The 12,992-nt window shown below is 37.8% G+C and overlaps 1 protein-coding gene across 3 annotated transcripts; it reads right to left on the bottom strand.

Moving 5' to 3' along the window:
- Positions 1 to 2,095: 2,095 nt before the first annotated feature.
- On the bottom strand, positions 2,096 to 12,350 carry ing4 (inhibitor of growth family, member 4). Of its 3 annotated transcripts, XM_067425581.1 has the most exons (9): positions 12,275 to 12,349; positions 11,756 to 11,827; positions 11,289 to 11,455; positions 10,886 to 11,000; positions 10,629 to 10,743; positions 5,767 to 5,802; positions 5,381 to 5,525; positions 3,748 to 3,809; positions 2,096 to 3,570 (listed from the first exon to the last, which is right to left on the bottom strand). In XM_067425581.1, exons 1-9 carry the CDS (start codon positions 12,309 to 12,311, stop codon positions 3,531 to 3,533), a joined length of 789 nt encoding a protein of 262 aa, XP_067281682.1. In that variant the 5' UTR covers positions 12,312 to 12,349; the 3' UTR covers positions 2,096 to 3,530. The 3 variants fall into 3 exon arrangements, with proteins under 3 accessions (XP_067281682.1, XP_067281684.1, XP_067281683.1); XM_067425583.1 differs by lacking the exon at positions 5,767 to 5,802 and having other exon boundaries at positions 12,275 to 12,350; XM_067425582.1 differs by lacking the exons at positions 2,096 to 3,570; positions 3,748 to 3,809 and adding an exon at positions 3,827 to 5,001 and having other exon boundaries at positions 12,275 to 12,350.
- Between the last annotated feature and the right edge of the window lie 642 nt (positions 12,351 to 12,992).

The raw sequence follows: 12,992 nt of genomic DNA, 5'->3' as shown, positions 1-12,992 counted from the left end.
AGGGTGGGCCGCATCCTGGATGTTTTTCCCTTTTTACACCATTCTTTGTAAACCCTAGAAATGGTTGTGCATGAAAATCCCAGTAAAGCTGCACTGCATACACTGCAAAGGATACACTGTGCGATTTTCGTTCGGTTTCGAGCCGAATTCTGACTCGTGCAACACTTTTTTGGGTCGTGCCGATTTTATCGTGCGTCGTTTGTCGTGATGTGTTCGTACAGTGTACAGAGAGAAACGAGAGACGACAAACCTCTTCCGATCGGGAATCGGATGGTCCGATGAATTTCTGCCGTGTCAGAAATTCTGGTAATTTCGAGGTGGAAAATAAGTATTTTGTCAATAACAAAAGTTAATCTCAATACTTTGTTATATACCCTTTGTTGGCAATGACAGAGGTCAAACGCTTTCTGTAAGTCGCCACAAGGTTTTTACACACTGTTGCTGGTAGTTTGGCCCATTCCTCCATGGAGATCTCCTCTAGAGCAGTAATGTTTTGGGGCTGTTGCTGGTACAACATGGATTTACAACTCCTGCCAAAAATTTCCTCTGGGGTTGAGATCTGGAGACTGGCTAGGCCACTCCAGGACATTGAAATACTTTTTCACTTCTTTGACTCCCGGGCGGTGTGTTTGGGATCATTGTCATGCTGAAAGACCTAGCCACGTTTAATCTTCAATGCCCTTGCTAATGGAAGGTTTTTACTCAAAATCTCACGATGCATTGTCCCATTCATTCTTTCATTTACATGGATCAATCTTCCTGGTCCCTTTGCAGAAAAACCGCCCCAAAGCATGATGTTTCTATCCCCATGCTTCACAATAGGTATGGTGCAACTCAGCATTATTTCTCCTCCAAACATACAAGCTTTTACCAAAAGTTCTATTCTGGTTTCATCTGACCATATGACATTCTACCAATCCTCTTCTGGATCATCCAAATGCTCTTTAGCAAACTTCAGACGGGCCCAGACATGCACTGGCTTAAGCAGGGGGACATGTCTGGCACTGCAGGATTTGAGTGCCTGGCTGCGTAGTATGTACTGATGGTAGCCTTTGTTACTTTGGTCTGGGTTCTTGGTTCTGTGTGGTTCTGTGATTTTTGCTCACTGTTCTTGTGATCATTTTGACCCCATGGGGTGAGATCTTGCGTGGAGCCCCAGATCGAGGGCGGTCATCAGTAGTCTTGTATGTCTTCCATTTTCTAATAATTGCCCCACAGTTGATTTCTTAACACCAAGGTGCTTACCTATTTTGGTCTACAATTTTGTTTCTGGTCTCCTTTGACAGCTCTTTGGTCTTGGCCATAGTGGAGTTTGGAGTCTGATTGTTCGAGGTTGTGGACAGGTGTCTTTTATACTGATAACGAGTTCAAACAGGTGCCATTAATACAGGAAACGAGTGGAGGAGAGGAGCCTCTTAAAGAAGAAGTTACAGGTCTGTGAGAGCCAGAAATCTTGCTTTTTTGTAGGTGACCAAATACTTATGTTCCACCATAATTTGCAAATAAAATCTTTAAAATCAAAAAAGTGATTTTCTGGATTTTTTTCTCTCATTCTGTCTCTCATAGTTGAAGTGTACCTATGATGAAAATTACAGGCCTCTCATCTTTTTAAGTTGGAGAACTTGCACAATTGATGGCTGACTTAATACTTTTTTGCCCCACTGTGTGTGTGTGTGTGTGTGTGTGTGTGTGTGTGTGTGTGTGTGTGTGTGTGTGTGTATATATATATATATATATATATATATATATATATATATATATATATATATATATATATATATATATATATATATATATATATATATATATAACTATTTATTAAAGGGTTAGTTTACCCAAAAATGAAAAAGATTCAAGTTTAATAATCACCCTCAATGTGTTCCAAACCTGTATACATTTCTTTGCTGTGCTGTACACAAAGATATTTGGAAGAATGTTTGTAACCCAGCAGATCTCACCCCCCATTGTCTACCATAGTATTTTTTATTTATTTACATTTCTACTTCTGAGATTACTTGAAATATTGTACACTACGTTCATGAACCACAACATTCAAAAATGGCAGAGAGAATGAAATAATAACCAGCAGACACAATGACGCTTTCATAATCAGGCATTGTTCATTCAGCATGGAAGACACCAGACCCAATATCTGACATTAGTACAGTACTCTAGAATATCGGGAACAATCAATTCACAAAGCAACATCACAAAGGCAAAAAACACGTGACACAAACCCTTCATCGTACACCAGACAATATAATCAATTACAACCGGCAAAGCACACTGTGTAGCACCAGGTTTGGAAACTTTGCATTGTCTGACACACCTGTAATTGCTTTTTTATATCAACCGCATCTTAAATACAAGTTACCAACACATTTGATTCTAAAATCTCGCAAAAAGTATCATAATGCTTTAACGACGCCAACACAATGACTGATATCCATTGTAAGCTGTACTGTGTATTTTGAGCATTTAACCAAACCAAACACATCATCTTTAATATATTCATAAGCACCAAAATCCAGTCGCAAAGAACCCCGCTGCTTAACTCACAGCAATACTAGAGTTATTTAATTGTCTACAAAAGAAAATGCATTAAGTGACCGGGTGTCAGAGCGATTCAATTGAACATTGCATGCTGTGTTAATGCTTTTCAACAGTCTGGAATATGACCGAGTCAATACGATCCAAGTAGTGTGAGACCATAAGCACCAGAAAAAGTCTGCATTGAAATCTACATTTATGGAATGAACCTGAAGTGAAGAAGTGGTCTTCAAGTGCAGGATTTGCGAATGTAAGACAAAGACACAATAGTGGAAATGTCTGAACTGAGTGCGTGTAAAAGTCAAGTTAAATGATCCCAGTGAGGAGCTATTGTTTTGTAATTGCTGGTTTGTCATATAAACAGCTCAGCTCAGTGAGGTACATTGATATAACTCTTGCCCTTTTCAGAATATAGAAAATGAAAAAATAAGTTAGGTAAGGGATCGGTTTCAAGCCTGTTCTGGGACCTGCTATGCTTTATAACAGGCAAAAACTGAGACTAGTAGGAAATGATCCCATATTAGAAACCATCTGAGAAGGACACTGACAGCAATTATCCAGTCTGGAATAAAAACCGTCAAAAAGAACTGCGAGATCGAGTGTTGATATGCTCCCTGACTGTTTTGACTGCTGAGTTCATGCATTTAAAATTAGCCTTAAAAAAGACAATCCAAATAAACAAACTGAAAATATAAGGATATAAAAGAATGCAGAACCAAAAGAAATCAAAAATAATTCATAACAAAAGTCATCTTCATTATTGAACACATAAGTTAAAAACTACACCTCCTTCATCTTCACCCGTCATCCCTTCTTACTGTCTGGCTGAGAGAGGGATGTGAAGATGGAAAAGAGGACGACAAGCACCAGATTAAGCAGAGAGTGGATCTATATTAGTGTCTATGGAGGGCCTTAAAAACACTTTCAACCCTTGCGTCTGCCTCTACCTCCCTCTCTGTGAATTCTTTTGTTTTGCATGTTCATTTTTTCTTCCGCTCCTGTGAACATCTTGGGCAGTACCTGATGTAGAAAGAAAATGAGGCAAATGTTGAAATATACAAGTATATCGACTAAAACCGTTATTCAGTATTGCTTTATTTAGAGGGCAACTTCAGACTAAAATGTCTATTTCTACACCGACGTCCGCCAGCATTGAATTGCATCAGTTTCAAGGTCAAAAATCACATGACAACTAACCATTTCCCCCTGGGCTTGGTGGTCAGACCCACACAGGCAAAGTGGAACCACTCGATAGAACACTAAAGAAAGAGAAACAAAAATAATTTGGCAATTTAACATTGTGATAAAGGAATGCAATTTATAGTACAAAGGGCCCCAGACCAAACAAATTTTTTTTTCCAAAAATGTGGCTCATTTAAGAAAACTTTTTTCCCTAAGAGCCACATAAAATTAAACATGTTTTATTTTTTATACCCTTTAATTTCAGCTATCTTGTCATGTTTGCCGTCCTTTTATAGCATCAGCTGAAAATAAGTATCTCTTAAGGGATAGTTCACCCAAAAATGAAATTTTATGTTTATCTGCTTACCCCCAGGACATCCAAGATGTAGGTGTTTTTTCCTTCAGTAGAAGGAAATAATATTCTAAATATGTTATTAGAATATCATTAATAAAAGATGGATGACTGTTGCTAAATGACATTCAATTAACTTTAAAATGTATAATGGAGAAAGCTCTCTCTTATGATGTTAGCCACTTAGTAAACACAATAGTGTTGTCTCTGAAACACTGTAAAACATTTGTGGTAAATCAAGAAAACAAGCAATTAAAACAATAAGACTAACTGTGTTGCGCTGTATAACTTTAAATGTATCCAAACAGTTGCTTCCCAGTCTAATAAAACACATCATTTATAAAGCGGCTTTGATTTTTCCATGGTTTCTACGAAAGTAAAACTGGAAATCGAGGGTAACACGGATATGACGCCATTGACAGGCGACACAAGGATACAGTCAGTAACACTGGTTCAAATCTGATTTCTCTGGATTTAAACATGGTTGGAAACGTTTGGCATAATGTAAGTACTCAAGTCAACATCTAAAAATCTTACATATTGTGCCTTTAAAAGATGAGACATTGTTTATTGTGATGGCAGGTGCGCTGCAAATAATCCAAAGTTCACGCAACAACAGAAATCAGCAAAGACTGAAAGATCTTGAGAATAAGAATCGATATCAATATAGATTAAAAACGAGAATCGTGCCCGATATTGTTAGCGTCCACACAGTTAACATGTTTACCTGTTGTAGTTTATCCACGATGTGTGCACGAAATAAACACTGCCATCTGCACTTTTACTTGGGAGTTCATTCACTGACAGGGAAAGATGATCCTCTGTCATTTTCTATCTCTCATGCTGGCACAACTGGAGCCTGCTTTTCTATTAGCAGGTGGTCTGTCAGCGTTGATGTCCGACAGTGATGATGTGGACTGTTTGAAAAAAGCGGATATTTTTCATTTTGACACGCTTTTCTGATGTGGAAAGCTGATCGTGGCTTTTCCTTTTCCTTTTGTAAAAAAAATTTATTACATCAAAACAACAAAATATGTGATAGGTTACTAATCACAGGCATTACCTGCAAATTTTTTAATCATAACATGCAAATTTATATTTATATAGACTGTTTTAGGCGGAGTCGGGAGCCCTGGTACTTGACTAAATATTTAACCTCCATTTTAACTTTTAACAGGTAAATACATATAATGAAATAATCAAATAAATAAATATCTTTATGTAAGTAATAAGGTATGAAAGGTTGTGAGTGTGTTGGCCACTGTCACAGTGCATTAAATGAGGAAGGAGACTCACGTCTGTATTGTCACAGCCAATCATCTCCCCGTATGAAACCTGGTGGCACAGGCAGTAGGTGGGCTCGTTGGGGTCCACTGGCATGTCCAACACATCCGAGGGGTGCACGTTCCCAAAGTTCACAGCCGGGGTTGAAAACTCAGCGCTGAAATGTAAATGGGTTTAGTAAATCGGAATTCCCTTTTTCCACCTCTGAGACTTAATTCAAATGTATTATATTCTGGAATGTTTTTTATTTATTTACATTATGCATCTTTTATTGACAGAAACGGTTAGAAAGGCAAAAATAAAAGCTGCAGTCCAGAATGTAGTGCAAACTGCTAATCCTTTGGTATTTCTAAACATTAAAAATGCATTTCAAAACAACTTCTTAGATATTTACGTACATGTCGCAAGGCTCCAGTTCCCCTCTTCTTTGTAATCTAATCAACATCACAAACAGAGTCTATGACTTACAGTCTAAGCAAATCTCTATAAAAAGATGAAAAATAAAACAAAACTTTCTGTGCCACTGTCTGTGGCACATACACTAATGTTCAAAAATTTGGGGTCTGTAAGATTTTTTTTTTGAAAGAAGTCTCATATGAACTCTTATGCTCACCAAGGCTGCATATATTTGAAACCCAAAAATGGAGTAAAAATGGTTGCACTCTATTTTACAGTACGTGAACTTTCAATGTACTTACAAGGGCTTTTCACACTTTAATTAGTTAACCCTGGGTCATTCTAAACCCCAGGTAAACTGCTCTAGGATTGCGCACTCTTGTATTGCCGACTGTACTATGGAGTTTATACAGAGTGGATAGTTTGTAACTATAAAGGTAAAAACTGAATGGTCTCTTCACTCAAATTGTCACATTTTCTTTCAGCATTTGACATTTTTCCTCTCAAATGCTGAATTTACTGTTTATATAGAATGTGCAGTGTTTCTGTGTCCAAAGCACGCAAATATGCGATTGGTTGTCTGTTGCTAAGCGTCTAGATTTAACATTCTATCACTGCATCATTTCACACTGTACAACAGGGGTATCAGGCTACCGTCCTGCAGATTTCAGTTCCAACCCTGCTCCAACACACCTGTCTGTAATTATCAAGCATGAACACCATGGCTGCGACCGAAATCGGAGGACACATTTCAAGGCAGGAAGGCATCGAGGCCCGTCTGAATCTAATATTAGCTTCACTTCCTGTCTCCTGAGATACCTTCATCTGATTGAATTTTGAAGGCAGGATCCTTCGCTGCCTTTGATATCCCACAATACTTTGCTTTCCATTCAGTGACAGTTGAGCTGGGGGAAAAAGATGGTGTTCGAAAGTTGCGTTTGCTGGTCAGTTTGTCTATAAATGTATGTTTTTTTTTACCAATATGTTCCACTTCTTGTCATTTCTAGCGAAAAATTACTAATGTAGTAATTAAATATGTGTTTAGTTCTCCCTCTATTTTGCTGTAGATCATTAAACTGTTACACTGCCTTAGAAATCTGTCGAAAATTAGTTTTGTGAGGTGCCTTAATGCACAAAATGCTGCCTTAGATCACACAGAACGCGTTTTTCAGGTTCGAAAACGCGAGGCACACTGCACTGCTTTTTTTGGTTGCCGTTTTTTCATTCAGAAAAAGAGCAGTACGCTGCAGTTTGTTTTTATGTTGCTAGGAAACCCCCGAATCAGCTGCCCTGTCAGTCTAATCGGTCACCACAACGGAAGAACACCTCTCCGTTCATTCGATTGGACAACAGAAAATAAACGCGATGACGTCAGGCACTTTTCCTCTCAGAGTTGACTTTTTTTCAACTTCATGCGCTTGGAGCGCTCCTTCAAAAACGCGAGGCGCAGCAGGCGGTTAAAACGCGAAGCGCCCGGAGCGCAAAAGCAGCGTGAATAAAGCTCTCTGGCAACCGAAATCCATTCAAAAAAGGCGCCTCTCGCTGCAAAAACGTGTTCTGGGCCCTTACAAGTCATTGTCTGATAAGGCAGCGAGGGAACGAGTCAGCTGCCTAGGTTTTCGGACGCAGCCCATGGTTAGCTGGTTCAGGTGTGTTTGATTCAGGTTGGAGCTGAAATCTGCGGGGTGGTAGCCCTCCAGGACCAGGGTTGGACACTCCCGCTGTACAAGTTTCCCACCGCAATGCGGGCTTAACACTGCAACAGCGGGTAACCCCAGGTCTAAATTAAAAGTGTGAAATGTTCCTTTACACTGGGTTAAAAGCAGGGTTTAGAACAACGATAACTTGTGGTTACGTGCAAAAGCCCTACAGTGTACTTACCCTTAAAGGTGTCATGAACTGGCTTTTAAAAAAAATGTTATACTGTTTGTTGTCTGAGGTCAACTAATGACGTTTGTGTGTTTTTTACATTCAAAAACATCATTACTAATAAGTAATAGGCTATTCTCTACACTGGTTTTGAGGCGGTCGTCTGAACGCTGGGTTTTGATGGGCGTGCCGCACTGGAGACTTGGAAGTAAACGCCAACGGCTAGGATTGGATAAGGATAAGATTTGCATATTTAATAAGCTTCAGCTCCCTTCAGTTCAGTTCATATGAGGGAGGGATTGTTCTGAAAGCGGCAACCGGAATGATTCTTCTCTCACAAGGCTCGTACACGTCTTTATCTAACAAACACAATGATTTATTTTACTTTTATCTAAATTTATTCACCATTTATCCACCCGTGATTGATTGGAATATTATTTCTGTATTACATGGACTACTGTTACATATAAAAAAGATGTTTTACTCACGTAAGATTGTTGCACCATTCCTGTCGGATCCAATAGAAGGCACAACATTGTGTCAGCAAATCCAGCACTTGAGACTAGTTTATAAACGATTCCGCAGTGAAATGAAGTGAACATAAGAAATAACGACTTATATAGTGATGGGCTGATTTCAAAACACAGCTTCCTGAAGTTTTGGAGCTTTATGATTTAGCGCATCGTTTCATGGTTCGGAATGCGTGTCATACAAACAAACTGCTGAAATCATGTGATTTCGGCGATCTGAATTATGATTCGATACACTGATTCATAATGGTTCGAAGCTTCAGGAAGCAGTGTTTTGAAATCAGCCATCACTCTATAAGTCGTTATTACTTTTTTTTGGCGCACAAAAAAAATTGTCACTTCATAGGGGTGGGCGATATATCTCAATATTTAAAATATATTATTGAGATATTTTTTAAACTCGATTTGGATTTTGACATATTGTATATATCGATATATTGTTTATATTGCATGCTGATTCCGCCACTTTGCTTATTTTGCCTTCTCTGTGCTGTGCTTGCGCGCCTCTCGCCTCTTGCTTTTGTTCCCCCTCCCCTCGCGTGTTGTCTCATTGAACGCGGCGGCGTCCACAACCAGGTGAGGATTATTTATCAAGTTGACAAGCATGCGCATTATTCAATAATCAGTTAAGAGACCATGATTTTCCTTCTAACACAACTGCTTGCTAAAATTCATAAAGAAATATTAATGTTCATCATAGTTCAAATCGCAAGTTTATCCCACAGTCAGGTGACTGACACTATTGGTGCGAGACGCACTCGCAGTCGCAAACATGTCAGTTTATGATTTGTTTCTAACTGATCACATTGTTTTCGGTTAAAATGTCAAAATGATCGCATATTATTTAAAAACATTTAGAAATGATTGCAATATCGTTATTTTTATTTTGTCAGCTTTATCATGGGATTATGATGAATAGGTCTATTCATGTTTTAACCAAGAGGGAAATACGAGACATCCCGGGTGTCCTATGAGATACAGTGCTCTTCTGTAAGTTGTACTGTAGCCATCATATTATAGCCTACCTTCTGACATTCATATTTCGTTCTGTAACTGGAAAAGAAGTGAATATCGGCTCATGTGTACATGATCCACATGATAAGGTGTTCAGTCACGCTTTAGTAAAGAGCGCGACATCTGGCCTACTGTTTGAATTTTGGTACAAATTTAACAGGAAGTGGTGTTATGACAATCAGTTTATTAATATCTCAGTCATTTCCCCATCTTTCTGCAAAATGCTTACTGTTTAAGGGTTTTGATTCGTCTTTTGAAAGCATGAAATGAATGAAAAGATGGCTATATGTAGGCCTATTATTTCTTTTATTTTACAGTTAAATTATTATTATTATTTATGTTATTGGGGAGTTTTTTTTTTTAATGTCACAAAAGCACTTTGTTCCTTCATCAACTGTCTACCTCTTTGCACTTCAATAAAAAAAAAGAATTTGTGGTATTTGGCATATTTGTTTTTGATTTAGCTTTTGGGGCTTATTTAAAGATATAGAGATATATATTGTATATCGAGATATAGCAAAATATATTGAGATATATTTTTTGCTCCATATCGCCCAGCCCTATCGCTTCATAAGATTATTGTAGAGCCACTGTAGTGAGATGAACTTTGTAATGACGTCTTTAGTGCCTTTATGGGTCTTGAGCGAGGAAATGACATTAGTGTCAATGGAGGCCTTTCTGAGCCATCGGATTTCAACACAAATATCTTCATTTGTGTTTTGAAGATGAACGGAGGTCTTATGGATGTCCAACGACATAAGAGAAAGTAATTAATGACAATTTTTGGGTGAACTAACCTTTTAAGGTCTTAGGGGTAGTTAGGTACCTAGTTGTTACCCAGTAATTGTCATTACTACAATAAGTACATAGTATGTTCATGCAAAACAGCACTTTAAGATAAAGTTCTACAGTAAAAACTTATTTTGAAATATTATTACCATTTAAAATAACTTTTTAACTGTAACTAAAATAACTGTAATTGGCATTTTATTCCTGTGATGGTAAAGCTGAATTTTCAGCATTATTACTCCAGCCTTCAGTGTCACATGATCCTTCAGAAATCATTGTAATATGCTGATTTGGTGCTCAAGAAACATTTCTTATAATCAATGTTGAAAATGGGATATTTTTTTTCTCTGACAAATAGAACATTCTAAATAGGAGTATTTATTTGAAACAGAAATCTGTTGACGTCTTTACCATCACTTTGGATCAGTTTAACTGTCCTTGCTGAATAAGAATGAACTTCTTTCAAAAAACTAAACAAGACAAAACATTTGAATGGTAGTATTTATGTTCTAAGTGTACAAAGCAGAAACATTTAATCACAAAAGCAAACCAGTTTGAAAATTATTGTTTCTGCAGTTCTGCTTGGTGTCATAAGCAGCACAAAAATAACACAATTTCCTTATAAAAACAGAATTATCACAGAGAATGTGTGCGATTCTCACCCTTGCGCGAGTTTGACCTTCTTCTGTCCGCTCTTGGAGCTGCAGTCATCGTCAGAGCTCTTCACCTTTGACCTAGTGCGAGTCACCTCCTTCTTCTTGGGTCCTCTATGATCACCTTCAAACAATAAACCACCACAAACACTGTTGATGTACAGAGATTCACATATGAGATGTGCAAATGCCAGAATAGCACTAATAATAGCCATAAGCACTTATCTCAACATAAGCACCACACTCTGTCTAAGCACAACACTCACTCTTGTTGCCCTTGCTGGAGGTAGAGTCATAATCGGTGCTTTCTATCTGTTTCTCCTTGAGGTCAGCCTCAAAGCGAGCCAGGTCTGTATCCAACCTTCGAATATGCTTATCCACCTAAATAGAAAAAATGTGAATAGATGTGTGATATGTCATATGGAGTAATAAAGCAACTAAATGTACATTATACATTTTACAATACATTTAATATTTACTAACATTCAACAGTTTGGGTCAATACGATTTTTAAAATGTTTTGGATAGAAGTCTCTTATGCTTACCAAGGCTGCTTTTATTTGATCAAAATATTGTAAAATTTTATGACAATTTAACATTTTAAGCATATTTTAAACAGAAATGTGCAGTAGTTATAATAGCAAGGAGCAAATGCAAATTCACACTAACCATCTCATAGGTTTGCATCGCAAGCTGGACCTTGTCATCTCCAAACTCCTTGCATTTCCCATAAGACTGCTGGATTTGCCTCAACAGTGAGAGCTTCTGTTCGGATGACAATGTCCGAGCGGTAGCTGTATATTCACGAGCCAGAGAATCAATCTGTCCTTTCAGATCTGCAAAAAGAAGAAATTTAATTTAATTGTAAGATGTCCGTTATACTGTAATTACACAGATAAGTACTGTGTAATAATTAACAACATGCACTTACTATATAATTAGGTTTGGTTTAGAGTTAGTTGCTTGCAATTATGTCATTTAATATTATTACTGTAATAAGAAAATTTTAGATGTGGAATCGGTAAAATAACCACTTCAGAAGAGATTTACTATTACACAAAATCAGTCATAAAATATAAAGATATTATTCTATATTACTGTATTGATTTAGAGGCAGGTCTACAGTGTAGACTCACCCTCTGTCCTCTGGTCCAGATCTCTCATCAGCTGGAAGTTCCTTTGCAGTTCAAAGGGCAAATTCTCGATGCCTAAACAGATCAAGTGACACATTAATCTTCTACATTAATATCAAGCCAAATAGGTCCAACGAGTTCCATCTGTACGAGCGCAAGCGAACTAGATTGTGCTGAAACAATGCATTTGATGTTTCACATTGAGCTTTAAATGTTCACATCATGTATTCATTTACATTATTTAATTGTTTTAACAGCAAGAACGTTGTCACGTTTATCGGCACCGCCCCCACCAAATAAATCTACAAAACCATCATTACACTGTTTACATATAACCGTTAGCCCGCTAGCTAGAGCCCAATAACCGTACTAATGTCTCTATTAGCGCTATTTTGTGTCGTTGCGCGATCGTTTTATTGCAAATTGTTTGTGCATGTGAAACGTGCAGACATGCTGGACACTGTGAACACGGAAGATGTTTATTTATGGGGATGAAAAGCGAAATAAAGACAATAGTCTTACTGTCCAAATAGTGCTCTAGATACATTCCAGCCGCCATCTTGACAAACACAAACAAAGGTTCTTCCGGTATCACCGGAAGTCCTCGCGCCGGGTGGGGGTCTACGAGGGGGGTGGGGTCACGAGTAGGGGGTGTCGGTTGACCCCTTTCTTCTACTTGAAGGGATGTTTAAACAGAATGATAAAGCTCCTCTTTGGATGTTCAAAGATATACTATTGTAAGTAGAAATCTAAAAGATATGATCATTTTGAACATTTTGAGGGTATGAGATAGGCTACACACTAGGGTGAGATGTGCCTGAAACCACTCCGTTGTAGCCATGCCATAGGTTGTAGCACGTGCAGATTGAGGCCTGCCATTGTCTTGCTTCCCACACTCTAAAAACCAACAATCTGTAATCTGTAACTATTCACATACTATGCTCTTTTTAATCAGAAAACACAAGTTAAGATTAATGATCAGTTTGAGTGCCATTTTATCAAACTAAAAAACAATAAAAAATAAATAAAAAAAACTTACTATTATGGTGATGGATGGATCATGTTCACTTTGGTCGGCCACTTGGAACATTCATATTATTGTAACTCTTACTGTGATCCAAATCATGAATCGATAAGCTGAATCATAATGCTCCGAAAATTGGCCATCACTATACGTCGTTATTTAGTTTTTGTTTTTTTGTGCACAAAAACTATTCTCGTCGCTTCATAAAATTATTGT

The sequence above is a fragment of the Pseudorasbora parva genome, chromosome 19, assembly GCF_024679245.1.
Source record: "Pseudorasbora parva isolate DD20220531a chromosome 19, ASM2467924v1, whole genome shotgun sequence".
Lineage (NCBI taxonomy): Eukaryota > Metazoa > Chordata > Actinopteri > Cypriniformes > Gobionidae > Pseudorasbora > Pseudorasbora parva.
The sequence above is the reverse complement of the archived record's forward strand: the minus strand, read 5'-3'. Positions and strand labels throughout refer to the sequence as shown.

What these genes read in the sequence shown, in the direction of transcription:
- ing4 (XM_067425581.1), bottom strand. Translation starts at nt 12,311, where the DNA reads ATGGCGGCTGGAATGTATCTAGAGCACTATTTGGACA. An exon ending in CGATGCAAACCTATGAGATG is followed by an intron (nt 11,001 to 11,288) that starts GTTAGTGTGAAT and finishes TTTTCTATTTAG; the next exon opens with GTGGATAAGCATATTCGAAG. An exon ending in CTCCAGCAAGGGCAACAAGA is followed by an intron (nt 10,744 to 10,885) that starts GTGAGTGTTGTG and finishes TATTGTTTGAAG; the next exon opens with GTGATCATAGAGGACCCAAG.